Source organism: Cajanus cajan, chromosome 9, assembly GCF_000230855.2.
Source record: "Cajanus cajan strain Asha chromosome 9, NIPB_CcT2T_4, whole genome shotgun sequence".
Classification (NCBI taxonomy): domain Eukaryota; kingdom Viridiplantae; phylum Streptophyta; class Magnoliopsida; order Fabales; family Fabaceae; genus Cajanus; species Cajanus cajan.
The window spans coordinates 34,068,596-34,096,154 of record NC_138525.1 but is presented as its reverse complement, the minus strand read 5'-3'; the positions used below and the strand labels follow the sequence as shown (position 1 = coordinate 34,096,154).

The window sequence follows — 27,559 nt, the reverse complement described above, 5'->3', positions numbered from 1 at the left end:
TTTGGCGTTCCCTCCCTCTACAAGACCGCTCGCTCCCTCCTATAAAATTTTAACTATGGAAATCCGGAGGATTTCCCTTCGACTAGGTTCGAGACTCAAGCAAATGGCTCGTGACTCAAGAACTTCGTCGGATCAACTCTCCGAGTGATTTCTAGGCAGAGCACTGCTCAAAAAAACCCAGAATACTCAAGAAGAGGGTTAAAACTCAGTGTGAAAGTGTCAAATGACGTCCCATTGACGTCATATTTATAGGGAAGAGGCTCAATACGGTTTCTGGGGGTCAATACGGTCCGTATTGAAGTTTTGAACTACAATACGGCCGTATTGAATTCAATACGGCCGTATTGAAGTTCAAAAACCTCAATACGGCCGTATTGAAGTTCAGTGCAGCCGTATTGAGTTCAATGCAGCCGTATTGAACTTCAATACGGCCGTATTGAGTTCAGTGCGGCCGTATTGTAGTTTAAAATGTTCAATACGGCCGTACTGAACTCTTGGGAGGCCGTATTGGGCTTCATTCCCTCCACTTTCTTATTTTTTGCTACTCTAAGACCTCTAAACCTACAGATAATCATCCTAGGGTCTTCCAGGGTCTTCCAGGAGTCCTTCCGGCTGACTTTCCTTTAGTCTTCGAGAGTCTTCAAGCTTTATTTCCGACCCGGACAATTTTAGGGGTCTACACTTCTATAGAAGATTTGTAAAAGACTTCTCCACACTTGCATCCCCTCTTAACAAGCTTGTTAAGAAGGATGTACCTTTCCTTTGGGGTGCAGACCAAGAAAAAGCCTTTAAAATCCTAAAAGAGAAACTTACCAATGCACCCATTCTAGCTCTCCCAAAATTTGACTAAACCTTTGAGCTAGAATGTGATGCATTCGGTCTTGGCATAGGTGTTGTGTTACTTCAAGGAGGCCACCCCATTGCCTACTTTAGTTAAAAACTCCATGGGGCCACCTTGAATTATCCCATCTATGACAAAGAACTCTATGCCCTTATAAGAGTTCTCCAAGTTTGGGAGCATTACTTAGTGACCAAAGAATTTATTATACACACCGACCATGCGTCACTTAAGTATCTTAGAGGGTAAGGTAAGTTGAATAAAAGGCATGCAAAGTGGGTGGAATATCTTGAATAATTTCCCTACATCATCAAATATAAAAAGGAAAAGAGCAATGTGGTAGCCGATGCTCTTTCAAGGAGGCATACCTTGCTCTCCACCTTAGGAACACAAATACTTGGCTTTGATGATGTAAAGGAATTGTATGAGCTTGATTTGGACTTCCAAGCCACTTATGCCAAATGTCTCCAAAAGCCTTTTGATAGATTCTATCTTCTTGAGGGGTATCTTTTTAGAATGGGCAAACTTTGCATACCCCAAGGATCCATTAGAAAGCTTTTGGTCAAAGAAAGCCATGAAGGGGGTCTCATGGGTCATTTTGGGGTTGAAAAAACCCTAAGTTTCTTAAAAGAAAAATTTTATTAGCCACATATGAGAATAGATGTCCAAAGGCATTGCTCCAAATGCATTACTTGTCTAAAAGCTAAGTCAAGAGTAATGCCTCATGGACTCTATACCCCCTTTCCCATAGCTAGCTCCCCTTAGGTAGATATTAGTATGGACATTGTGCTTGGACTTACAAGGACTCAAAGGGGATTTGACTCCATCTTTATGGTAGTGGACCGCTTTAGCAAAATGGCTCATTTCATACCATGCCACAAAGTGGATGATGCTAGCTATATAGCTAAGTTATTCTTTAGGGAAGTGGTTCGCTTGCATGGTCTACCCAAGACAATTGTGTCCGATAGGGATGCCATGTTCCTTAGTCATTTTTGGAAAATACTATGGGAAAAACTAGGAACAAAGCTCCTCTATTCTACTACTTGTCATCCTCAAATCGATGGCCAAACCGAAATAGTAAATAGGTCCCTGTCCACTTTGTTAAGGGTACTCCTAAAGGGAAATAAGAAAACTTGGGATGATTGTCTCCCCCACCTAGAATTTGCATACAATAGAGTAGTCTACAAGACTACAAATATTTCACTCGTTGAAGTTGTATATGGCTTTAATCCAATAACTCCTCTTGATCTACTATCCCCTCCTAATACTTCTTCCTTGTTTCACAAAGAATGTGTATCTAGGGCGGACTTTATTAAAAAATATCATGAAAAGATCAAGAGCCAAATTGAAAAGCAAACACAAAAATATGCCAAATACAACAACAAAGGAAGAAAGAAAATCACTTTTGAAGTTGGGCATTGGGTTTGGCTTCATTTGAGGAAGGATAGATTTCCCACTCAAAAGATGTCAAAACTAAACCCTAGGGGAGATGGACCATTCCAAGTCCTTCACAAAATAAATGACAATGCATATCAATTAGATCTTCCTTCCGAGTATGGCACTAGCTCATCTTTTAATATATGTGATCTCACACCATTTTTAGGAGCTGAGGATATGGATGAAGATTTTAATCTGAGGACAAATGTTTCTCAAGAAGGAGGGGATGATGGAGGACCATCCTTGAAGATACATGTGGGCCCCATCACTAGGTCCATCGCTAGGAGAGTGGAAGAGGAGGAAGGAGCTCTGATGGGATCCTCCCTTCCATGGATGATTTCGGCTCCTTGAAGAGGGACTCCTTGCCCAAAGATCTAGGTTCACCAAAGGAGAAAGGGGTTATGTGGATGTGTGGGTGAAAGGTGGTTTTGGGACGTAAAGGTGATGAAAGATGAAAGGTTGGTGTATGGTTGCTCAAGGTTGGCTCACTCCAAGTGAAAGGTGGAGGCCACTCTAGGGTTTCACTCTCCAAGGGTGGAGAATGAAGTAGGCTAGCCGAATTAACCTAGTGACTAAGGATGGGATTTTGAGGCATAAAATGCTCACTCAATATCATATAATCCAAAGTATTTACAAGGTATGATGCATTGGGTATTTATAGGAGGGGAGGCATCTAGGGTTTCATTTGGAGTATGCATGGCCGGAATTCACAAGGCAAATGCACTCCAAATGAAATGCACATTAACCCTAGATGCAACTTGGTGGCCAAGGATGGAATCTTTGGGTTTAGATTGGCTATATCTAGGTGCATGATAAGATTATGCAACCTTTGCCCTCCACCTGACCCTAAGCCTTTCTAACACCAAAAATAGATCCAAAAGCACCAAAAAATGCGTCACCCTTCTAATTTAACACCGTAGCCCAAAATTAAAACCCTAATCATCTAAAGAACCCCATAATACAAGGGTAAAATGGGAAATACAAGAGAAAATAAATTCTAAGTCCTAAACACCCCAAAATACAAGGGTAAAATTGGAATAAAGCAATAAAATTCTATACTACTCAAATTGGGCCTAGGAGATGGATCCATACATGGTATCTCTCCATTCTCCTAGCCATGAACCAAGTGATGGGTCTCACGTGAAGTACCAAGGATGGTCCTCCATCATCCCCTCCTTCTTGAGAAGGATTTGTCTTCAAATCTTTAAGCTCTTCCATTCCATTGATCCTTCAAAAGATGTGAAACCACAATTAGGGAAGTAAAAATACTAAAAATTAACTATGCAATCCTTAAGTACAAAATTCGTTGAATGAAAGTGTTAGGGTCATTGGGGAAAGCCAAAAGGCATAACCATATAAGAAAATTTTCAAAAGTTATGGTGACCCCATGTAATTCATTCATCAAATTGTCTATCTTAGGGATTGGGTGCCTAGATTTTATTGATGGCTTTCTAAATTGGTGCATATCCTCTATTGCCATCTTTCTTTGGCACCAAAAGAATGAGGATGGCACAAGGGTTAAGGTTCTCTTGAACCTAGCCCTTTTTCTTCAAAGGAAAAATTCTTTTTTTCTTTTCTTTTCTTTTTGTTTTTGTTTTTGCTTTTCTCCTCCTCTCCTTTCTTAGCTTTTAATTTGAGTTGGTCCTCATTCACTTGAGAAGGTGATAGAGGACACAACACAAATTTATTTCCCAAGTGTTGGAAACTTATTTTATTAGTGAGGCCATCATGGATTGTTTGCTTGTCGAATTGCCATGGCCTCCCAAGTAATACATGACTAACCTCCAATGGCACTATGTCACACAAAACTTCTTCTTTATAATTGCCAATGGAGATTGGTATGCTTGCTTGTTGGTTAACTACAATACCTCTCTCCTCATTGATCCATTGCATTCTATAAGGTTTAGAATGAGGTTTTGTAGTCAAGGCTAACTTATCAACCAATCTAGTACTACAACAATTTGAAGTTGACCCACTATCTACAATGAAAGAACAAGTGTTTTCTAGAATCTTGCATTTTGTTTGAAACAAGTTCTCTCTTTGAGATTGGTTAACGTCACTAGGTTGATTGTTAAGAAGCCTTCTAACCAATAGTAAGTCTCCTTCACAAGGTAAAATTTCTTCCTCGGAATCTATGGCTTCTTCTTCACTACTAGAGGAAGAAGAAGTAGCTTCATCAAGGCTACTATAGTGGTCTTGGGCTTTTAAAACCATAGTTTTCTTTGTAGGACATTGGGAAGCAATATGTCCTCTTCCAAGACACTTGAAGCACTTGATTTCACTTGACTTAGACTCTTTGGAAGGTGCTTTAAAAGATGATTTTTCTTTTTCTTTTTCTTTTTCTTTTTCTTCTTTGGGATAAGGTAGGGAAGAGTGGCCCTCCTTCTTAAAACTCTTGCAATAAGAGGGAGTGGAGTCTTTTCGAAAAGGTTTTCTTGTAAGTTGATGTTCCACTCTTGAGCAAAGTTGAACAAGTTCATTCAAATCTCTATATGGAAAAAGTTCAACTTTGTCTCTTATATCAAGGTTTAGACCACTTTGAAATCTAGAGATTGTGGTCCTCTCTTCCTCCCTAATCCCATCCCTCATCATTAGCAACTCCATAGATTGCCTATATTCTTCCACACTAGAGGATCCTTGTTTCAATCTTTGAAGCTTGTCCATAAGCTCTCGATCATAGTATGGAGGAATATGCCTCCTTCTTAAGGCACTACAGAGCTCATTCCAATATTGGATTGGGGGCTCACGGTTTATTCTTCTTTCTTTTTCTAAGGAGGTCCACCAATACATGGCATGCCCTTGGAAGCTAAGGGTTGCCAAAGAAACCTTTCTCTCTTCACTCACTCCATGGCAAGAAAATAATTGTTCTACTTTCATCTCCCAATCCAAATAAGTTTCAACATTGTCTTTGCCATGGAATGGGGGAAGAGTGATGTTGGGTTCCCTATTGGAAGACTCCCTATGTCTATGGTGCCTTGGGGGTCTTTGATAGTAATCATCATTGTGATGACTACTATGAAAGATGTCACTTGGAGGTGGGGTATGATGCCCCTCCTCCTTATGAATAGTTGAGGGTACCATCTGCCCCTTGCCTTTTGATGATTTAGGAGAAGTGACTCTTGGTTTTGAACCACTAGCCTCTCCTCCCATAACTAGCCTAGCAAGCAACCTTTTTATTTCCTCATTATTTTTTTCGAACTCTTTTTCTTTTCTTCTCAACTCTTCCTCTCTTTTCATATTTTCCTCTTCTTTTTTTCTTAGGTACTCTTTTAGTTGCCTAAGTTCATCCCTAACACTAGACCTAGAACTACATGAATTTTGACCTTGAACACTAGAATGATCACTCATCTTTGATCCAAAAAGTTTTCACAAAGTTGTTTTCAAAAAGGTTTGAAAAAAAAGGTTTTCACAAAGAGTGAGTGATAAAAAGGTTTTCACAAATGTTTTTCATGGTGCAAGATAGGTAGGAAATGGCCTAAGTGTACAAAGTGAACTTTCAAAGGGAGGTGGACTACTAGGAATCACTTAATAACCAAGCCTTATCAAGTAAAAATCACTAAACCTTTTCCACTTTTCTCACAAAACAATTTGGCACAACAATAAAGTGTGTGTGTGCACGTTACCCCTAGTAGGCAAAAGCAAGCCTTCTAAACGGAGTTGGAAACAAAGATAAAACCCTAAACAATTATACTACCAAAAGCTTTAAAACATGCAAAAGGAAAACACTTAAAGCATATACTAGTCGAAGCCCTAGGTTAAGGTTTTCAAATCACCTTCAACTACACGAAACTAAACCAAAATTAAGAGGTTTAAAAATGGCCAATTACAAACCAAAATAAAGAAAGAAGGCCCAAATACAAGTGGCCCAAAATAAATCAAGCAAAAATATGAAAAGACAAAAAATTTTAGGTCTTCAACTCCTCCACTTGGGTTCCTTCACAAAGAGCAAACTTGTTAGTCCTCTCCAAGTGTTTAAACACTCCTTTTGTTTGGTGTAAATTCCTCCAAAGGCTAGGTTTGGATTCGGTTCACTCCTCCACTCAAATCCATCAAAAGTTTGCTAGTTTGCTAGATAGGTTCTTCACCTACATTCAAAATGAAACCAACCCAAAGAGTAAGAGTCCAAGAAATAAAAACTGAAAATGCACAATTAGGAAAGGCTAAACTCAAATAGAATTGATTAAGACAAAACAAAAGAGGCCAAAGAAAAGACAAACTAAAATTAAAACTCAATTAAAAAGGAAGCACACAAAAGAGTAATCCTAGAATGGTACTAGAATGGATTAGTGTTTAGTCCACTTGCTTAAGTCTTTTAAGTGATTCGGTCCAACCACTCTTAAGGTCTCAAAATAGGTTCAATAAGGTCAATAAGGTCTTAAGTCCAACTCCAAAAATCATAGGTATTGGTCCAAGTCCACAAGTCTAGCAACAAGTCCTTTTTGGTCAATTCTTTTTTTTTGTTCTCTTTTTTTTCTCTATTCTCACGTCAATTTTTTTTATACTTTGGGTCCAATTTCTTTTCTTTAATGTTCAGCCCATATGTTGCTTAGGTTTTGCACTTGTGGGTGGGGAAAATTAGGTCAAATTTAGGAGAAAGAGAAAGGAGACAAGTGGCGTGTTCTTATAGGGTTTTAGGGAATCTTTTTAGTGGAATTGGTCTTGTACTATTTAGGACAAGGTTTTTTTGTACTAAATTTCCAGCACACCTCTTAGATTCTTTTAGGGTTATTAAGCATCAAATAAAGACCATAACAAGTGGAATGCAAGGGAAAAGTGGGCAGCAAGTTAGATGCATGTGCAAGGAAGCATTTCACACATGGAAACTCAAAAATACAAGGAACATGCTAGGACTAAGTAGCATGCATGAATGACCCCTACAAAGCTTCTATATGTCACGCCCACTATCATGGTATTTTTGATTCATGCATTCATGCAAAGAGTTTGGCATACATACATGGAATTTTTTTTTTGACAAAATATAGGAAACAAAACTTTGACAAAACTTAAAAGATTCAAAAATCAAAAAGCATATTCATATGAGACTCAAACCTAAAAATGAAAAAGCATGGCAAACACCTAAAAATGGAAACCTAAATATTCAAGGAAGGCTCACAAGGAACAAAGTGTGAACCCGAAACTATTCGGCCACACAAGAAAAGACAAGGAGAAGAGAAATGACCGAATAGAAAAGAAAAACAAGAAGACAAGAAAGACAAGATTTTACCCTTGATGAACCTTGGCTATAGATACCACTTGATGGGATCCTCCCTTCCATGGATGATTTCGGCTCCTTGAAGAGGGACTCCTTGCCCAAAGATCTAGGTTCACCAAAGGAGAAAGGGGTTATGTGGATGTGTGGGTGAAAGGTGGTTTTGGGACGTAAAGGTGATGAAAGATGAAAGGTTGGTGTATGGTTGCTCAAGGTTGGCTCACTCCAAGTGAAAGGTGGAGGCCACTCTAGGGTTTCACTCTCCAAGGGTGGAGAATGAAGTAGGCTAGCCGAATTAACCTAGTGACTAAGGATGGGATTTTGAGGCATAAAATGCTCACTCAATATCATATAATCCAAAGTATTTACAAGGTATGATGCATTGGGTATTTATAGGAGGGGAGGCATCTAGGGTTTCATTTGGAGTATGCATGGCCGGAATTCACAAGGCAAATGCACTCCAAATGAAATGCACATTAACCCTAGATGCAACTTGGTGGCCAAGGATGGAATCTTTGGGTTTAGATTGGCTATATCTAGGTGCATGATAAGATCATGCAACCTTTGCCCTCAACCTGGGCCTAAGCCTTTCTAACACCAAAAATAGATCCAAAAGCACCAAAAAATGTGTCACCCTTCTAATTTAACACCCTAGCCCAAAATTAAAACCCTAATCATCTAAAGCACCCCATAATACAAGGGTAAAATGGGAAATACAAGAGAAAATAAATTCTAAGTCCTAAACACCCCAAAATACAAGGGTAAAATTGGAATAAAGCAATAAAATTCTATACTACTCAAATTGGGCCTAGGAGATGGATCCATACATGGTATCTCTCCATTCTCCTAGCCATGAACCAAGTGATGGGTCTCACATGAAGTACCAAGGATGGTCCTCCATCAAGCTCACCCACCTAAGGACACCCTCCTCATGATTATAGAGTACAAAAATACTCTCTTAAGCTTCATTTCTATAGGGATATTTTATTTTCCAATTTTACCCTTGTATTTTGGGATATCTTAGTCATAGGATTTATTTTCTTTTGTATTTCCCATTTTACCCTTGTATTATGGGGTGCTTTAGATCATAGGTTTTTAATTTTGGACTAAGGTATTTAATTAGGGAGCTAGACGCATTTTTGGTGGTGTTTGGACATATTTTTTGACTTAGAAAGGCTTAGGCCCAAGTGGAGGGCAAAGGTTGCATGGCCTTATCATGCACCTAGATATAGCCTAACTAAACCCAAATATTCCATCCTTGGCCACCAACTTGCATCTAGGGTTAATTTGGGTTTCATTTGGTGTACATTTGGCATTGTAAATTTCGGGCAATGCAACCCTAGATGCCTCTCACTCCTATAAATACCCTAGGCACCACACCTTGTAAATACTTTGGAATATATGAATTTGAGTGAACATTTTTGCCTCAAATCCTCTCCCTAGTCACTAGGTCTACATGGCCCACCTCTACTATCTCCTCCCTAGAGTGAGTTTAGGGTTCCCTTGAGTGGCCTTCACCTCCACTTGGTGAAGAGAGCCAACTAGAACACCCAAAAACACCATCCTCCCTTCATTTCTCCTATTCGCCCAAAACCTTCATCATCACGCCCACCTTCCTTATTTCCCCACCCTTGAAGAAACGTCCATCATGAAGGTCACCATCTTGGTTTTGGCAAGGAACTCCTCCTCACCTTGAACGTCTCTAATCATCCCCTTGGTGGAAGGAGTCCATCATTAAGCTTCTCCAAAGCCTCCAATGGAAGAGGAAGCTTTGGTGTTCACCTTAGGAGGTGAATAACACTCTTTAAGAGGCGCTAATCCTTGGAAGAAGATGAGCCACTTCAATCCTCACCACACTCTTTTATGAAAAGGATAAGAGAATTGGATCAGAATCAAAGAGATTTAAGACTTTTGAAAGAGAGAAATCCAGAAGAAATTTTGGCAATCTCTCAAATATATCATCAAAAAGTGAATTTTACAAAGGAGAAATCCTATATATAGAGGTGGAGTAGCTTGTAGAGCAAGCTAGACAAGGAGGAGACAAGGTAGAGACATTAGATCTAGATTGGCCAATCCTAGCTTGCGAAGTGTCACCTTGTCTTCTAAAGGAGACAAGGGGGAGACACTTAGATCTAGAAGATGTTGAGATTCATGGATGGTGAATCAAATTCTAAGAGTTTTGATGATAACAAAGGACATGAACAAAAGAGAAGACATGAAGGTCATGAATGAATACCAAATGTAATAGGAGTAGTTTATGTGTTGAGTTGCTTTGTTGGTCAATTTTATATGCATGTTTGGGCTTTGGGCATGAGTTGAATCTTAATTCTAAATTGTCTAAGAGTGAGTATGATGATGATAAGTAACTTGGAAAGGTTTTGAATATGTGAAATCGATTTTTGAAAACTTACTCAAAATAATCGAATTTTGCTCTATCCTTAAAAATAATCGATTATATGGGTCTAAAAAATTTATAAAAGTAGTTCTCTCATTTAGAAACTTAACCCAAGTGATATTGTGAGAATTTTGTGATAAACTTTTGATCTTTGTGATCTTCTTGGAGAGTTTTCTTTGTGAAACCAAGAAGTAAAACATTTTGCGAAATGCTTTGAGAAGAGTCATCATCATCACTACATTCTTGGAAAGAGGAATTAAGATTGGTCAAGAATTCACAATCTGATTTGTTTAGTTTCCAGGTGAATTCGTTCCTTTAATCTTTTGTGCATTATGTTAAAAGTCTTGAGTAGGTTGCTCAAGTGGTAAGGAGTTCTTGTAGTGGGTTTCTACAAGAAGTACTTTCTTGGGGTGCAAGAAAGGGTCTATCTTGTGTGTTGAATTGTGTGCAAGTGTGGTATGCTTGTTAAACTTTTTCATTAAGATAGTGGAACAAATCTTGATAAAGTTATGATTGAGGACTGGATGTAGGTCACATGTAGAGTGGCTGAACCAGGATAAAACACTTTGCACCTTTCTCTCATCCTTATCTTTTACATTGAACAATCTTTAATTGAATGTTAAAATGGATAGTCTTGATTAATAGGCTTGAATGATTAAAATGGTTTAAAATGGAACATAAGTTTCATTGAATTCAATTCACCCCCCTCTTGGATTGAGCCATTCTTTTCTATTAGAAGAGCCAATCAAGAGATGGCATGTGTCATCTTTTCTCCTAGGCTAACTAGAAGAAAGTGTGTTGGATAAGGTTAGCATAATTCAACCAAGGAGTAACCTAGCAGACTATGGCTTGTTCCCTTCATTTAATCCAATCCAAAATATTGGAATTGATTTAGTTATAGGTTCACCAAATGGTGGAGAGACCTGTTGGAGATTGTTGAAATGATGTAGATCATTGAAATGACAAGAAGACTCCTCAAGAAGTTTTAGTTTTGATGATATTGTATAAATGATGTTTGAGCTTATGAAAAAGGATATTGTATTGATTGATTATATATAGGCTTGTGTGTGTGTGTTTATGTTTGATGATATATTCTTAATTCAAGAATCTGTCAAGCTTTTAAAATCTAAGAATTTTTTTTAAGTATTTCCATGAGTAAACATAAAGTAATAGATTATCTTGAAAATGTAATGTACTACTAAGTGTTTAAACATAGAAATATTACTTGATTCAAAATAAGAGTTTTCAAGGTAACTTTGTTAATCAATTTACCATTCAGGGTAATAGATTACCAAACCTGTTACTAGAAAAGGATATTCAAATATCCTCTGTGTTAATAGATTACCAAGTCTGTTACTAAACCTATTTTTAAAGAACACTTTGAGGTAATTGATTACCAAAATTGGTCATAGATTAAAACAGAGTCTCTTGCTTGGAATCAGGTTGAAAAAACGAAGTTATCATCATGTTAATCAATTACCAAAATAGCTAATCGATTACCACAAAGTGATATGAAAATCTGGGACTTTTTAAGCTCGGGTTAATCGATTACCACCTAGGATAATCGATTACCCTATACAGTTTTCATGTTCTGATTCAATTTTGAAGAGCAGGTAACAAATTACCATTACTGGTAATAGATTACTTTTGTTATTACTCTTTATAACTAAATTACATCTTGCACTCTATAAAACCAATCTTTTTGAAATTTAAAAAGAAGAATAGAGACCCAAGAGAATTTTTGAACTCTAAAGAAAAGAAATATTTTGATAAACAAGATTAAAAGTGTTTACCAAAGAAACTTTCTGAAATTTCAAGAAGTACAAAGATAAGACATGAATTCTTGAAAGAATAAATTCAAGAACTAGACTCAAGAATGAAAGATCAACATCTTCACAGAACTAGGTGATATTACCATGATCTTTGAACTTTTATTTTCGTTTTTACTATTGTATCTCTTAAGATAGGGTATCTCAATAAGAGATGGTGAAATCTTGAGAAGGGTTTCTCAAGTAATTTCTATGGGATACAGAAATTTTGATTGTATTCAATCTTGGGGTGTCAAAATTGATGGTTATTTGATATTCTTGTAATATTGTGTGTGAAAGGTGTTTGTAAACAATATTATAGTGAATGATCTTTGACTTGGTGTGGTGCTAAATCAAGGAAAACTAGATGTAGGCCAAATGGGTGGCTGAACCAGTATAAATTTCTGTGTTCTTCATCTTTTAACCCTTATCTTAAAAGAATCTTATTTTAAAGGTTTTAAAGATATGGAAAAACGTAATTTCAATTACAGTACCAACTCTGATCTTTATTCTTATAATTGAATCTTATTAAAAGAAAGGTAATATAAAATCAACCTTGATTACAAGTGATTGATTCACTGCTCATACTTTGATACTTTGCTACATCAGTAATAAACCTTGTAATCTACTGTTTTTTGTTACTCGAATTGCATAAAGGTTGGATTTTAGTTTTCTTGATTGGTGATTTTTCAAGAATTGTGTAAAAGAGAGCTGACGGAAACCTTGTGGAGAAACCGGATTGATGTTGATTCCTCTTCAAGCTCCTCCTAGATCTTTTCTCCTTGATTCTTCTTAAGCTTTCCTAAGGTCTCCAATGGAGGAGACCTTAGAACCACCACAGTTTGGTGGAGAACTCTCCCAAGAGACGTCACTCCTTAGTGAAGAGATAAGTTTCTTCAATTCTTACCACACTCTTCTAGGGAAAGGATAAGAGAATTGGATGAATATTAAAGAGGTTTAGAGACTTTTAGAAGAGAGAAATCTGAAAAATCTTCAGAAATAAATCTCAATATATGCCAAAAGTGTTTTAAAATGAAGGAAAAACAAATTTATAGGAGTAAGAAGTTTGGAGGGCAAGCTAGCCTTAACCATGGTTCACTAGGAACCATGGTAAGGTCTAGCTAACCGTCCACAGTCTAGAGGCTTGGAGAGCAAGCTAATCACTTAGCTTGCTTGGTAAGCAAGCTAAGGAGAAGCTTGAGCTTCAAGCTTCTAAGCTTGAGAAAGAACAAGCAATTTGGCCATGTGAACACTAGGTAAGGTGGGGGGCTCATGGACTTAATTTTGCTCCAACCGGTTTTTGAAAAATGTTGATTTGGTCTAGTTAGGTTCATCCAATGTGAATGGAACCTAGCTAAATCAAATATATGAAAAATTAGGAGCAAAATGAGTCTAATATGTAAAATTTTTCCTAGGCCCATCTCTGGCCCAATTGCTAGTAACACTCTCTAGCTTTCTAGTCACATTCTTTAGCTTGCTAATGCCACTCCCAATCCTACTACTAAAAAAATAAGAAAAGAGTGCATTTCTAGATTAGGTTAAATGGAGTCAAAGTGCCCAAGTAACCTATCCTAGAAACAATATACAATAGCTAATAAAAGGAAATAAAGTGCCTTACAAATACAAAGGCATGTCGCCACCGGCCCGAAACGGGCTTTCGGCATTCGCGAAGGATGGTTGGACTCTTTTATTTGTTTAAAAATATGGATTGCTAGAATGACTTATTCTCAAACTGAGACCTTGTCAAACGAGCAATTTTATTAAAAGGCTCACCAATCCATGTTAATCCCAAGCGGGACCCTCCATGGATTAGCGGTTTTCATAAAAAGGAAGGGTTCATGGAGTCGCCACCAATATTTTACTCAAAACATTGGAAAAAGAAGTTTAAGGCAATCGATTCAAAAACCGACTTCGGCCATGACAACCAGAGTCGGGTAAGGGAGTCGGTTACGCGTGGGGAAGGTGTTAGCACCCCACAGCGCCCCTTTCGGGTTCCCTATGACAGATTATTTCTAAAAATAATAGTGCAAAATTACTAAATTACCCCTATTTATTCTAAACAATTATAACTTAACTATCTACATGATGACAGTTAAATATACACACAGAAAGCAGTAAAAGGAAGGTCTTAAGAAGAAACCTTTGAAGCGTGCTTTTATATTCAAGTAAAACTGGGAAGCTTTTTGGCGTTCCCTCGCTCTACAAGCCCGCTCGCTCCCTCCTAGAAAATTTTAACTATGGAAATCCGGAGGATTTCCCTTCGACTCAGTTCGAGACTCAAGCAAAAAAGCTCAGAATTCGAGAACTTTGTCGGATCAACTCTCCGAGTGATTTCTAGGCAGAGCACTGCTCAAAAAAACCCAGAATACTCAAGAAGAGGGTTAAAACTCAGTGTAAAAGTGTAGAATGACGTCCAAATGACGTCTTATTTATAGGGAACAGGTGCAATACGGGCCCTGGAGTCAATACGGCCCGTATTGAGTTTTTGAACTACAATACGGCCGTATTGAGTTCAGTGCGGCTGTATTGAAGTTCAGAAACTTCAATACGGCCGTATTGAGTTCAGTGCGGCTGTATTGAAGTTCAGAAACTTCAATACGGCCGTATTGAGTTCAGTGCGACCGTATTGTAGTTCAAAATGTTCAATACGGCCGTACTGAACTTTTGGGAGGCCGTATTGGGCTTTATTCCCTCCACTTCCTTATTTTGAGCTATTATAAGACCTCTAGACCTACAGAGAATCCTCCTAGGGCCTTCCATGAGTCCTTCTGGCTGACTTTCCTTCAGTCTTCAAGAGTCTTCAAGCTTTATTTCCGACCCGGACAATTTTAGGGGTCTACAGCTGCCCCCCCTTTACTTAGTCAAACGGCCTTTTGGTGTACCGTTTGATAAGTAAAGGAGTTGACCCAATTGTCCGGGGAATAAGCCATCCTTCCGACTTGTAGTGTCTTCAGGTGGGAAAATTGTTGAGTAGCCTCTCCAGGTTGAGTTTGCCCTCTCCAGGGTGAGTATTAGTCGTCGCCTCTCCAGGCTCATTGCATACCTCGGTGCTCTGGACATCTGGGTAGCTGAGTATTGCCTCTCCAGGCTTGTGCATACCTCGGTGCTCTGGACATCTGGGTAGCTGAGTATTGCCTCTCCAGGCTTTGTGCATACCTCGGTGCTCTGGACATCTGGGTAGCGTGAGTCTGCCCTCTCCAGGGATTTGTGATAGTTTTGTCTCCACAGTCCACGATGCTGCTTCGACGATTGTTTTTGATTTTTGTGCCACTGAGGGCTGGATAACGCAAGGATCCGTCTAGGGGATGTGCAGTTACTCATAGGTTCTTGTGTCCCAACTTTCCATTGCGTAGTTGGTACCCATTGAGGAATTTCTGTTTCCTTGGGGTGTAGACACGAAGATGCTCTTTCTGATGTGAGCGATGCCTTATGATTGGCTGACGTCCTTTTGACAGTGGTGGAGTATCCCGATTATCCTTATTCGGGTGTCTCTTTTGATTTTCTGATTTTTGTAGCCTCTGTGTAGGCTGTTATCCGCTGGGGGATTCTGTCATTCAATTCTTGACTGGCCTCTTCTGTTAGGCAAATCATCTTGATGTTCGGTGTTTGGCTGGATGCCGAATTCCGCTTGGGGAATATTTATTGATATTTTTTATTTTTCTCCTTTTGTAGGGGTGCCTCTTGAGTAGGCGACTGGGGATTTGGGGATCTTATGTATCCCAGAGTATTATTTAGGAAGCCTCTGCAGGCTTAGCCTCACTCATCGCTTGAGTTGGAAAGCTATCCTCCACTGAGGAGGTCATAGTCCTTTCGACTCGGATATTCTGTTTAGACGATCAAACCCTCCTTGGGGAATCTTGCTGATCTTGGTTTGATAGCTTTCACTGGGGAATTTGGCCCGTGAGTGGAAGCTGAGATATCTCTGGGGAGTATTATTTCGGCAAGCCTCTCCGGGCTCAATTATTCTTATACGAGTATTATTTCGGCAAGCCTCTCCAGGCTCAATTATTCTGTATGAGTATTATTTCGGCAAGCCTCTCCAGGCTCAATTATTCTGAGAGAGTATTATTTCGGCAAGCCTCTCCAGGCTCAATTATTCTGAGAGAGTATTATTTCGGCAAGCCTCTCCAGGCTCAATTATTCTGTGGGAGTATTATTTCGGCAAGCCTCTCCAGGCTTAGTTATGATGAGAGAGTATTATTTCGACAAGCCTCTCTAGGCTCAATTATTCTGATGAGGGAGTATTATTTTGGCAAGCCTCTCCAGGCTCAGTTATTCTGAGAGAGTATTATTTCGGCAAGCCTCTCCAGGCTCGGTTATTCTAAGAGAGTATTATTTCGGCAAGCCTCTCCAGGCTCAATTATTCTGAGAGAGTATTATTTCGGCAAGCCTCTCCAGGCTCAGTTATTCTGTACGAGGCGATTGATTTTCTAAATCTTTTGCCTTTTTTTGTCGTTTTTGGCTTTTTCTGTATTTTTGCCTTTTTTGTCATTTTTTTGGCTTTTTCTGTATTTTTGCCTTTTTTGTTGATTTCGACTTTTTCTGTATTTTTTGTTGATTTTGGCTTTTTCTGTATTTTTGCCTTTTTTGTTGGTTTTGGCTTTTTCTGTACAGAAATGTCTCTGAGGAGTATTATTTTGGCAAGCCTCTTCAGGCTCAGTTATTCTAAGAGAGTATTATTTCGGCGAGCCTCTCCAGGCTCAATTATTCTGAGAGTATTATTTCGGCGAGCCTCTCCAGGCTCAGTTATTCTGAGAGAGTATTATTTCGGCGAGCCTCTCCAGGCTCAGTTATTCTGAGAGAGTATTATTTCGGCAAGCCTCTCCAGGCTCAGTTATCTTGAGAGAGTATTATTTTGGCAAGCCTCTCCAGGCTCAGTTATTCTGAGAGAGTATTATTTCGGCAAGCCTCTCCAGGCTCAATTATTCTGTACTTTTTATTGATTTTCTGAATTTCTGCATTTTGTTTGCTGCTGTCATACACAAGCAATTTTTCTATTTTTTCTATTTTATGCGACTGCCTCATGATGAGGTCTTTGAATGTGCAATTAATGTGCGTGATGCACAAAATGCAAGTTTAATTATTTTATTAATTTGTTTTTTTTTTTTTTTTAGAAAAAATGAATGGTTCCCCCTATCCTCTTCTTCTTGGAGGAATTTTGTCATCGACGTGAGGGAGGATTTCTGTTATTGCCAATACGGCCGTTATTCATTTCAGTATGCCCGTATTGAATTGAAAATTTGTTCATAACCCTAATTTTGGTACGGGCGTACTGAACATGATACGGGCGTATTGTTTTTCTGAAGTTTATATTTTTTTGTTTTTTTCAATAAACAGAGAATAAGTGATCTTCCATTACACCTATCATCTGTATGCATGTATGCAGTATGATGCACCTAATTCTATTTGATTCACTTTTCAAAAGAATTAACCGATGCGTTTCTCTGTTTGGATTTTTGCCATTCCTCTAGACGGGCTGTGTGCTGCCGATTTCTGTAACCGAGGAATGATGCATGTTATATTGAGATTTGGTGTCATCAACCAAATGATTTTCCTTTCCTTTAGAAGATGTGTCAACCCTCCTATTGACTACTATATCTCCATGTTTCCACTAGATTATTCAAAAATCGTTTGGGACAAGAGAGAAAAGAAGGAAAGGATATTTTTTTCGAAAGTTTGTGTTTTAGAGGGGATTATTTATTTTTTGAAAAATGGATTTTGTAAGAATGGCTTGGCCAATGGTAGGCTTAAGTGTTTAGGCTTGTTTGATTAAACACTTATGAAGTTAAGCACGTCTTGGTTATTAACATTTGTGATTTGACAACTTGGATAGCTTTTCTTGAGCCCCTTTGTTGAATTCAGTTGGTGGTACCATCATGGATTTATTCTGTTTTTCGATTGCCCTAACTTTTGCCTAAAACACCCATTTGTGGAGTTTTAGCGGGCTTTTGTTTTTGTTCATTATTTTGTAACCCTAATTTTTGCCTAGGTCACCCTTTTGTGGGATTCCTAGCGGGTCTTTTGCTCTTATTTTTGCGCAGTCCCCTTTTTGGGTGAGCTTTTTGTTTTTTAGGATTTTTGTCCTGAATGGATTTCTTTTTATCCATGACGGCACTTATTGAGGCCAAGGAAAGGTGCTCCAAGTTGTCACACACTTCCACATAAAAAAAAGATGCGGGTTTATTTTTATTAAGACAATCTTAACCTCATTCATGCTTATTCAAACAGGGTTAAAAATAATGTGGTTTAGAATTTTATTGTAAGCAAGAAGAGAAGCAGTAAGAAATAATAAAGAATGATTTTATTATAATCATAGTGGAAACATGTGCCCTATCGAGGCTCGGGGGTCGGGCTGTCCCCGAGGAGTAATCTCTAATAGTCATCAGGTCTATACATCCCTATTGGAAGGAGAAGAGTACTTGATGACGACGACCGGCCTTGACGCTTGTGAACCGGCCTTCCTAAAGATCTGGCTTAAAGAACGTCGAGAAGGATCTTGGTTCCTCTTCGTCCTTTGATCTTTATTAGGGTTGTATCCTAACCCTTGTTTCCCCGGATTATCTTTGATAATGGGTAGCTCTGGAGTCCCTTGGGAATCCTTGCCAAGTCCTTGTCCAGGCAAGTATCCGTGCTTCGTGAGCATGTAGGCTACCTTCTTCGTTTCTCGGGGAAACGTTTCAACATTGGCAATTTCCAATGCTTGGAAGGCGGTTTCTAAAGCTTCCTCTGCTGCATCCACGTAAGGTATAGCAGCTGGCTTGCTGATGAGTATGTCATCTTCAGCTTGTACAGTCACCAGTTTGTCACCCACTATGAACTTGACTTTCTGGTGGAGCGTAGAGGGTACAGCTTTCGCATCATGAATCCAAGGTCGGCCAAGGAGACAGCTGTATGCCGGAGTAATGTCCATCACTTGAAATTCGACGTTGAAGATGGTGGGCCCAATTTGGATTGGGAGATTGACTTCTCCCACCACTTCTCTTTTAGAACCGTCGAAAGCTCGGACGATCATGTTGCTCGGGCGCATTTGGATTCCCTTGATTGCCACTTGATCGAGCGTTCTTTTTTGCATCACATTCAAGGAAGATCCATTATCCACCAAGACTTTAGCGATGTGGTATTCCTTGCACTTTACAGAGATGTGCAAGGGCTTGTTGTGGTTCGATCCCTCAGCGGGGATCTCTTCATCGGTGAAAGAGAGGTGATCATTAGCCGTAATGTGACTAACAATCCCCTCAAATTTGTCTTGGGAGATAGTGTGCGACACATATGCCTCGTTCAAGACTTTCAACAGAGCTTGCCGATGCGGTTCGGAGCATAGGATCAACGACAACAGAGTAATCTTTGATGGCGTCTTATGAAGTTGATCCACGATGGAGTACTCGCTCTGTCGGATATACTTTAACAGCTCGTCAGTCTCCTCCTCGGATTCTTTATTTTCCTCGGTTTTCTCCTTTTCTTTTCCTTTATTCTTGTGAGCTTTATCATGAAGATCTTCGAGAGTGTAGATCCTGCCACTCCTAGTCATGCCCCCAAGTCCAGCGATGTTAGAGATATCGCTGTCGGCAGAAGAATGGATGTCGTATATCCATGGCACAGCCTTATTTGATTCGTAGGGAAAAGGCCTTGGAGTAGTGATCCTTAACGGTGTTGGACCTTCCCCTTTGTTCGTCTTGATTACCAACAACGGAGTTGACGTGTGTTCGCTTGACGGGGTTGTTGGCTTACACTTGATAACGAACGGCGTGCGATCCATTCTTTGAACATACGCATCGATTAATTCTTTCTTTTTATTAATGTTTATTAATGAATTACTAGGAGGGATGTATGAAATGCAAATCTAGATCCCTCCATGATCTTTGATAAGAATGCATGATATGAGATGATGACGTTGAATATGCATGCATTGTGTTTATTCAACTAAGAATTATCATGTTTTTAGGATGTCCCTAAGATGATGCATGATATTGCTTGGTTTGGATAAATAACCCCCTTTTTTTCTTTTTTTGTTTTTTTTGGGTATTTTGTTTTTTGTATTTTTTTGGGTGAAAAGGGAAACTACCTACATGAATGTGATGATGGTAGATGTTAACACCATGTAATGGAAGATTCTTATTCCTATTTATTCTTTTTTAAAAAGGAATAGGAATGTTGTATGTTTAAAGAAATGCAATGTATGCTCAAACAATTTCACATAAACAATGCACAAACAATTCACTCATCCACGAACAGTCACGAGCGAATCACGAGGTAGGGGTATCCTGCAGAAAGGTGCATATTCAAGGTGGTTCTAACTGTTCTCACCAGTCCAAGGCCCCCAAGGTGCCCCCATTATAGGGACCCAATTCCTCTCGTCGTAAGTCGATGGAAAGCTCCAACGCACTGTCGGACTCGAGTTCATGGTTATCACCATAAGTGATGCTTTCCGACAACGGTCTACGGGCACCTATAGACCCATTTGACAACCGGCCGTACTAACATCCACTCCCTATGGCTTACCACTCATGCCCCCGGGTATAGAGGGAACTGTTGTGTGCAAAGGTTTGTGTGCAGTTTGTATTTCAAACAATTGCGAAAATTTAAACATACAACAGTTATTAAAGCCAAATAAATAAAGCATGTTATCATACAAGCAAGGGGTAATGAAGTAATTTTAAACTATTATTTTAAAAATAATCCATCACTAAATGGGATTGACTCTCGAGGCTTCCCCAGTGGAGTCGCCATCTGTCGCCACCGGCCCGAAACGGGCTTTCGGCATTCGCGAAGGATGGTTGGACTCTTTTATTTGTTTAAAAATATGGATTGCTAGAATAACTTAGTCTCAAACTGAGACCTTGTCAAACGAGCAATTTTATTAAAAGGCTCACCAATCCATGTTAATCCCAAGCGGGACCCTCCATGGATTAGCGGTTTTCATAAAAAGGAAGGGTTCATGGAGTCGCCACCAATGTTTTACTCAAAACATTGGAAAAAGAAGTTTAAGGCAATCGATTCAAAAATCGACTTCGGCCATGACAACCAGAGTCGGGTAAGGGAGTCGGTTACGCGTGGGGAAGGTGTTAGCACCCCACAGCGCCCCTTTCGGGTTCCCTATGACAGATTATTTCTAAAAATAATAGTGCGAAATTACTAAATTACCCCTATTTATTCTAAACAATTATAACTTAACTATCTACATGATGACAGTTAAATATACACACAGAAAGCAGTAAAAGGAAGGTCTTAAGAAGAAACCTTTGAAGCGTGCTTTTATATTCAAGTAAAACTGGGAAGCTTTTTGGCGTTCCCTCGCTCTACAAGCCCGCTCGCTCCCTCCTAGAAAATTTTAACTATGGAAATCCGGAGGATTTCCCTTCGACTCAGTTCGAGACTCAAGCAAAAAAGCTCAGAACTCGAGAACTTTGTCGGATCAACTCTCCGAGTGATTTCTAGGCAGAGCACTGCTCAAAAAAACCCAGAATACTCAAGAAGAGGGTTAAAACTCAGTGTAAAAGTGTAGAATGACGTCCAAATGACGTCTTATTTATAGGGAACAGGTGCAATACGGGCCCTGGAGTCAATACGGCCCGTATTGAGTTTTTGAACTACAATACGGCCGTATTGAGTTCAGTGCGGCTGTATTGAAGTTCAGAAACTTCAATACGGCCGTATTGAGTTCAGTGTGGCTGTATTGAAGTTCAGAAACTTCAATACGGCCGTATTGAGTTCAGTGCGGCTGTATTGAAGTTCAGAAACTTCAATACGGCCGTATTGAGTTCAGTGCGACCGTATTGTAGTTCAAAATGTTCAATACGGCCGTACTGAACTTTTGGGAGGCCGTATTGGGCTTTATTCCTTCCACTTCCTTATTTTGAGCTATTATAAGACCTCTAGACCTACAGAGAATCCTCCTAGGGCCTTCCATGAGTCCTTCTGGCTGACTTTCCTTCAGTCTTCAAGAGTCTTCAAGCTTTATTTCCGACCCGGACAATTTTAGGGGTCTACAAGGCAAAATACACCTATACAAGCATCTACTGTATACAAGGTACAAGAAATCAAACTATACAATGTATTTACAATAGAGACTCCTTAGATCAACCTTCAACCTTCTTGGTCTTACCTCTTCGAAAGGGATCCTTGGGAATTAGATTTCCATCATACCCTCCCCCTTCAAAAGGATTTGTCCTCAAATCCAGTGGTCCTTCCACAAAGATAGCATCACCTACAATGAAAACAGAAAACAAAGCATTAGGGATGATATATTCATATAACATATGTGGAAAGTGCACCCTATAAGGAATTCCTTCTATTGTCCTAACAAGGGTCCTTAGACTAGGAAGGATGGGTTCTCGAAGCATAAGAATAAGATCCTCACTATAGTGTAGTCTAAGTGTAAAACTAAATCCTATAAATGTTAAAGTACTAAAACTATAAGAAACTAATGAAGTACTCCTACATACTAAGGTATCTTGCCTAAAGTACCCTATGTAGTAACCTAGGCTTCTACAAGAAAACAAAGAATATAATAAGGAAACTACCTAGACAACCCTTGATCATATTATATGTTAGATACATCATGGAAGAGGGTGTAAAGAGTTTATAAAAGTCATAGAATCTAATTTGGTCTTGAAGGGAATTCACTACTATAGAAGGCACATTTTACATCGGTTTTTTTTAGATATTTTACATCGGTTTTGAAAACGATGTAGATTCAAGCGATGTAAAAAGTGCAAGACATTTTACAATTTTCAAAACTGATGTAAAAAGTATCATTTCTACATCGGTTATTGACATAACTGATGTAAATTATGCCATATTTTACATCAGTTATTGATAGAACTGATGTAAAATATGTCATATTTTATAAAATTTCATGTTGCATTATTCTCCCAACAGCAGCCATGTCGGCAGAATGCTAAGTAAGTTTCACATGAAGTGTCACATTTTCTTCATTTTATCATAGAATAAATTAGCTGCAAATAATTATTAGCTAAATGTGTGACATTTTCCTCATTTTATAGAAGAAATTACCCTGCAAATAATTACTAAATGTGTGACATTTTCCTCATTTTATAGAAGAAATTACCCTGCAAATAATTACTGACAATGCAGAGAGAAGTTCACTTCTCTACTACATTGAATAAGCACTAATCACACATGGCTAATAGAAAGGCTTGACAATAAGCCTGGTCCACAATCTAGCTTGAAAATGGAGCCAAAACATGCAAATACAAACATTAAAGGTTCTTTCTCTCTAACCCATGTTATTTTTTAAAATATTAAAACTAAATAAAACTATAATTTGGCCTTGTATCTGAAACATAACAGATATGGCATTGCACTTAGCAATATTAAAGGTTAAAAAGAAAACCATCATTCACAGTGATAGTTTTATATGACATCATTATGCTTAAAGAGCCAGTCATGTAAGCCACTGACCTGCATACCTTCAACCCCACTGATTCCAACACCAATATCTGCTGCTTGAATCATGCCAACATCATTTGCACAATCACCTATTGCTAGAGTATTCTTCCCAGTACCTTGTTTCACTAACCTTGTTACCTGATACAATAAAACAACACACAATTTTATTTCGCACAGTTGATATGTTGACAGAGATTAGAAAAATACTACCTAGAAGTAATGCAATGATTAAAGTGAACAACTGAACTCATGGATCAATCAGAATTTAACCAGATCTAATTTTTCCTATCTAGCTAAGATGGATCCATGTGAGTAGTTATGCACACATTTATCTCATAGAGGAGCCCAACAATAAATTGAAGAATATTAGAATAAAACCTCATTTAAACAGCTCTGTTTGGATAATTAGACTCTCTCCAGTATCAAATATAGACACCATGTTTGCATAGTTAATTTTTTCTTAAATATTTACAATTTTGAAATTCTACAGAAATGTTTCAAGAGCAAAATGTCTTCTTCAATATATTCTAAGTGAAACATCTTTGTACAGGACTATAATTGGTTTAAAGCTACATGCATTTCTGTCCTCTTTTCTTAATCATTCAGTTAAAAAATCAAGTACAAGAAAATAAACAAATTGGCTTATGATTGTACCAAGTATATTAAATTGCAAAGAAAAAAGTCAATGATAAAAAAGAATAAGCAAAGACAAAAATAAAATAAACTTCTTTTAATTTTTTCACTATATTTAATTTGGATTGAGCTCTATATAAGCTAAATTATCTGTTAGAATCTATTTTTTAAATTAGCGTCTATCAGTTAATATTATACCATTTTATTGTATCTTTTCCTTGTCAGCCAATCTATGTATAGGTTACCCCCTATTCATACATTCAGAGGAGGTCTTTTATGAAAACTTGATGGCAATCATCATAGGCATCCCTGTGAACATTACCAGAAAAATGATAGTGCATAGAAAATTATTATAACCACACAGTAAAAAAGAAGTATGTAATCATAAAAATAGTAACAATAGCCAAATACAAACAATATTCTGGGTCATGTCAGCAGCAAGTTGCATAGATTGTAAAAATAACCTTAGCCTGCCTTCCAACTTTGTTCCGTTGTTTTGAATAAATATAAATACTTGTTAACAAAGCATTTATTCAATTTAATTTTGATATAATTGAATTACATGTCAAATTGACAATAGTAATTGACAAAAATTGGTAAGATAAACTGTTTTCTGTAATCGAAAGTGAAACTTAAAAATGCAATTGAAATTAAATGATAAAATGAAAATAAATCATATACTCGTAAATGTAAATGAACTTTGAAAAGTAAATGTAAAAATCTAAAGAAAAGCAATCAAATTTCAGGCAATTACAATGATAAAACCGTAAATTTTTGTAAGGAAATTAAAAGCAATCCAAATTAAAAGAAAGTTTAAGAAGAATAAAGAGAAGAATGCAAATTAAAATGAAATACTTGAAATTTGGAATGTAAATATGCGTAAATCTAAATTAGACAAAAAAATGTAAATGTTTTGAAAATATAATTGGTATGACAGGGTGGTAGAGAAATATCCCAGTGTACAACATATACAAATTCACCTTGCTTAATATTTCGATGCAAGATGTTTCTTTTATCTTTTAATACATCAGGAATTAAACCTATAACATCTCTAGCCAAACCTAAGGGCATGCATTGCTTTTTTTTATCCCTCATAAAGTGAATTACGAAATGCAGGTTGATGTCATCGTATGATATTCAGAATAGCTAGCTCAAAAGCTAAACGTATAAAATCCTAAAACAAAAATTCACTTAAATCAATCCTAAATTAAAATAATAGTGTTGAGCAAGATCAGTAAAAGTTGAAGGACAAATAGAAGCAAAACAAAAATCAACAATACCTGCCGCTTATATATATGTGTTAAGTATCATTAGCATTTCTCATAAATATTCATGGGCACTATCTTCAATCACTTCATTGTACTTCCCCCACTAGCCAATTGCAAGCAATCATATGATGTCAACTTGTTTTCACTTTAATTCATATTTTTCAAAAAAAAATCACAAAAAAAGAATTGAAAATATGGTAATATCCATATAAATTAATATTACACTATCGAATGAGACCTCAACATGGATGTTATTTTTTTTTCTTTAGGATGAGCAAAGCAACTGAATATTAAAAATAACAGTTTTTTCCCAACTGAATATTAAATTTAACAAATTATAAAATGCATAAATGTATTCTTACTGGAAGCAAAACTAAACAAAAAAAGCTTTGGTAGAATAATTCATTCTAAAAGAGAATATAAGCATGAATGATTCCTAAAATTACCTGTGTAATATGACGAAGGCAGTGTGCACTTGACAATATGCGCGTTACTTACTTATAGTTATGAATGATTCAACATAAATGCACCTTAATATTGGTTTCTCATCTTAACAAGTACCCCAAAAAGATCAAGTCATTCAAATATAAATAAGCACATCTCTAGACTAACAAAAAAAGAAGATTGACAAAAGATTAAAGAAAAGTTGGTTAGCATATGAGAAGAAAAGAAGCTATGGAAAACATCACAAAAACAACTATTTATCAATATTATCTTCCAACTGCAGCATGATTCTAACATATATCATGTAACTTCTTCCAATCTAGCATCCCAGAAGCCAAAAATCATGTTGTCCAATCAATAGCCTTCTTGGACCACAGCCTTCTAATAACATCTTTTCCATAGGCCCAAGTTTCATACCATCTTTGTCAATATACGTCCATTCCTTAAGTGGTTCCCATAAAAGTAGTAGTAGCAATTAAGTTTGATTGCAACAGAATAGAAGTTCTCTCTGAAGTTTCATGGACAACAGTTAGCAGATCAACAACTAATACACAACCTCTAACTAGAACGCAAGCCTCTACATTTGATAAAACCTTCATTAATGCCTAAAATTCAGTAAACCATAGTTGATTTAAAATTTCAAACAATAGAGTTAACATATTAGTACTACAATGTTTCCTTGAGCCTTTTAAAAAAAATTTTGTTGAGGATAATCATTAAATCAATAGTGAGCACCAATCCTATTACAAATTGCAATTAGCAACAACAAAGATCTACATTTAAAATGTAATTTCTTTTTTTCCAAATACCTTCCAAAATATTAGTACTCTATATAGCAAAGCAAATTAATTGTTCCTAGTTCTTCCAACTCAGAAGACAAAGTTAGGGAAAATTAAACACACCTTCAGAAGTCAAAGAAGTTTGTGCCTCAAAGCTCTGTCATATGTCCTATCCAAGAGAACAATGATGTGAGTTGTACCTTCAAAAAGGCTAATGGTCATGTAATGTTGCTCATATACAATTGCCATTTCCCTTGCACAAAGCTCTCTCACTGATGATCCACCACCTTCGCCAAAACCAAGACCAGTGTCTGCATCACATAAAAATTGATGGTCAAGCGCCCAGAAGAAAGCAACAACTTCACGCAATGGAAAGTCTTGTGCCCTACCACCACTGCCACTCTTAAGCAATAAGCGCCGATTTAGGGTTCCCCAATTTGACAAACTTCCTTAAACCTCCTTATTCTATTCTCTTTAAAGTGTTTATATAGAGAAGCTGATTCATCGAAACAAGAGCCTACAAAATTTAAGAAACCAGAAAGCTACCTCGGAGAGGTACTAGTTCCCCAATTTGGAGCCGAGCCCGAGCTCCATCAACGCATCCAATCCACCCTTGTCAATAACCGCACTAAAGCTCTCATCCTCAAACTTCATGGCAGTGATGTCCATGACGCGCCACCGCATGAGAGGACGGTCGCAGACATTGCGGTGGAGCATGTCGGAGATGACAACCTTGGAGAAGTCGACGTTGGTGATGGCGGTGTTGCCGGCGTCGTAGAGGTGTTCGGAGAGGTAGGAGTTTTCGTAGGCAGGGACGAGGAGCGGAAGGGGGAGAGGGTGGGACTGAGAGGAGGAGAGTGTGTGGAGGAGGGAGAGGAGAGGGTCGCAGAGGTTGGGCCATTTCGCGTACCACTCGAAGGAGTCGTTGCGGGGGGTGAAGAACTTGACCCAATTCTCTTTGCTTGTGAAGTCTCCTAGGGTTTCCAGAATGTCGTCGTTTTGTGAGTGTTTCTTCTCCTTAAACCCACACAAACTTCTTTTGACAAGCTTGGGTAACGAACAAAAAATTCTGGGTAGTTCCAAGATATTTGTGGCACACTCTCAACCCCTATACCATTTCCAAGGTAGCACCCCCTGGAAAAATATCGTCGAGAGTTAGGGTTCTTCTGGGAAAGGGCTCGCGTATCGCGATGGTTATCAGCAAACAAATTCTTCCAATATTACATCGGTCACATAGTGAAACGATGTAGATCTCTTTAGACTTTAGGATTATTCACAAAAATACCACCGTATATTGAATATATTACATCGGTTTCACTTAAAAGTGATGTAAATATAC

General features: G+C 38.0%; 1 protein-coding gene across 16 annotated transcripts; it reads right to left on the bottom strand.

The window, feature by feature from the left end:
* On the bottom strand, positions 1–27,484 carry LOC109792529 (phospholipid-transporting ATPase 10). Of its 16 annotated transcripts, XM_083063005.1 has the most exons (7): positions 26,610–27,480; positions 26,344–26,531; positions 25,010–25,100; positions 23,928–24,038; positions 23,109–23,234; positions 21,790–21,891; positions 1–6,360 (listed from the first exon to the last, which is right to left on the bottom strand). In XM_083063005.1, exon 7 carries the CDS (start codon positions 5,621–5,623, stop codon positions 3,794–3,796), a length of 1,830 nt encoding a protein of 609 aa, XP_082919131.1. In that variant the 5' UTR covers positions 5,624–6,360; positions 21,790–21,891; positions 23,109–23,234; positions 23,928–24,038; positions 25,010–25,100; positions 26,344–26,531; positions 26,610–27,480; the 3' UTR covers positions 1–3,793. The 16 variants fall into 16 exon arrangements, with proteins under 16 accessions (XP_082919131.1, XP_082919129.1, XP_082919128.1 ...); XM_083063003.1 differs by lacking the exon at positions 25,010–25,100 and having other exon boundaries at positions 26,610–27,479; XM_083063002.1 differs by having other exon boundaries at positions 23,928–25,100; positions 26,610–27,477.
* Positions 27,485–27,559: the final 75 nt, after the last annotated feature.

What these genes read in the sequence shown, in the direction of transcription:
- LOC109792529 (XM_083063008.1), bottom strand. Translation starts at nt 5,623, where the DNA reads ATGAGTGATCATTCTAGTGTTCAAGGTCAAAATTCATGTAGTTCTAGG.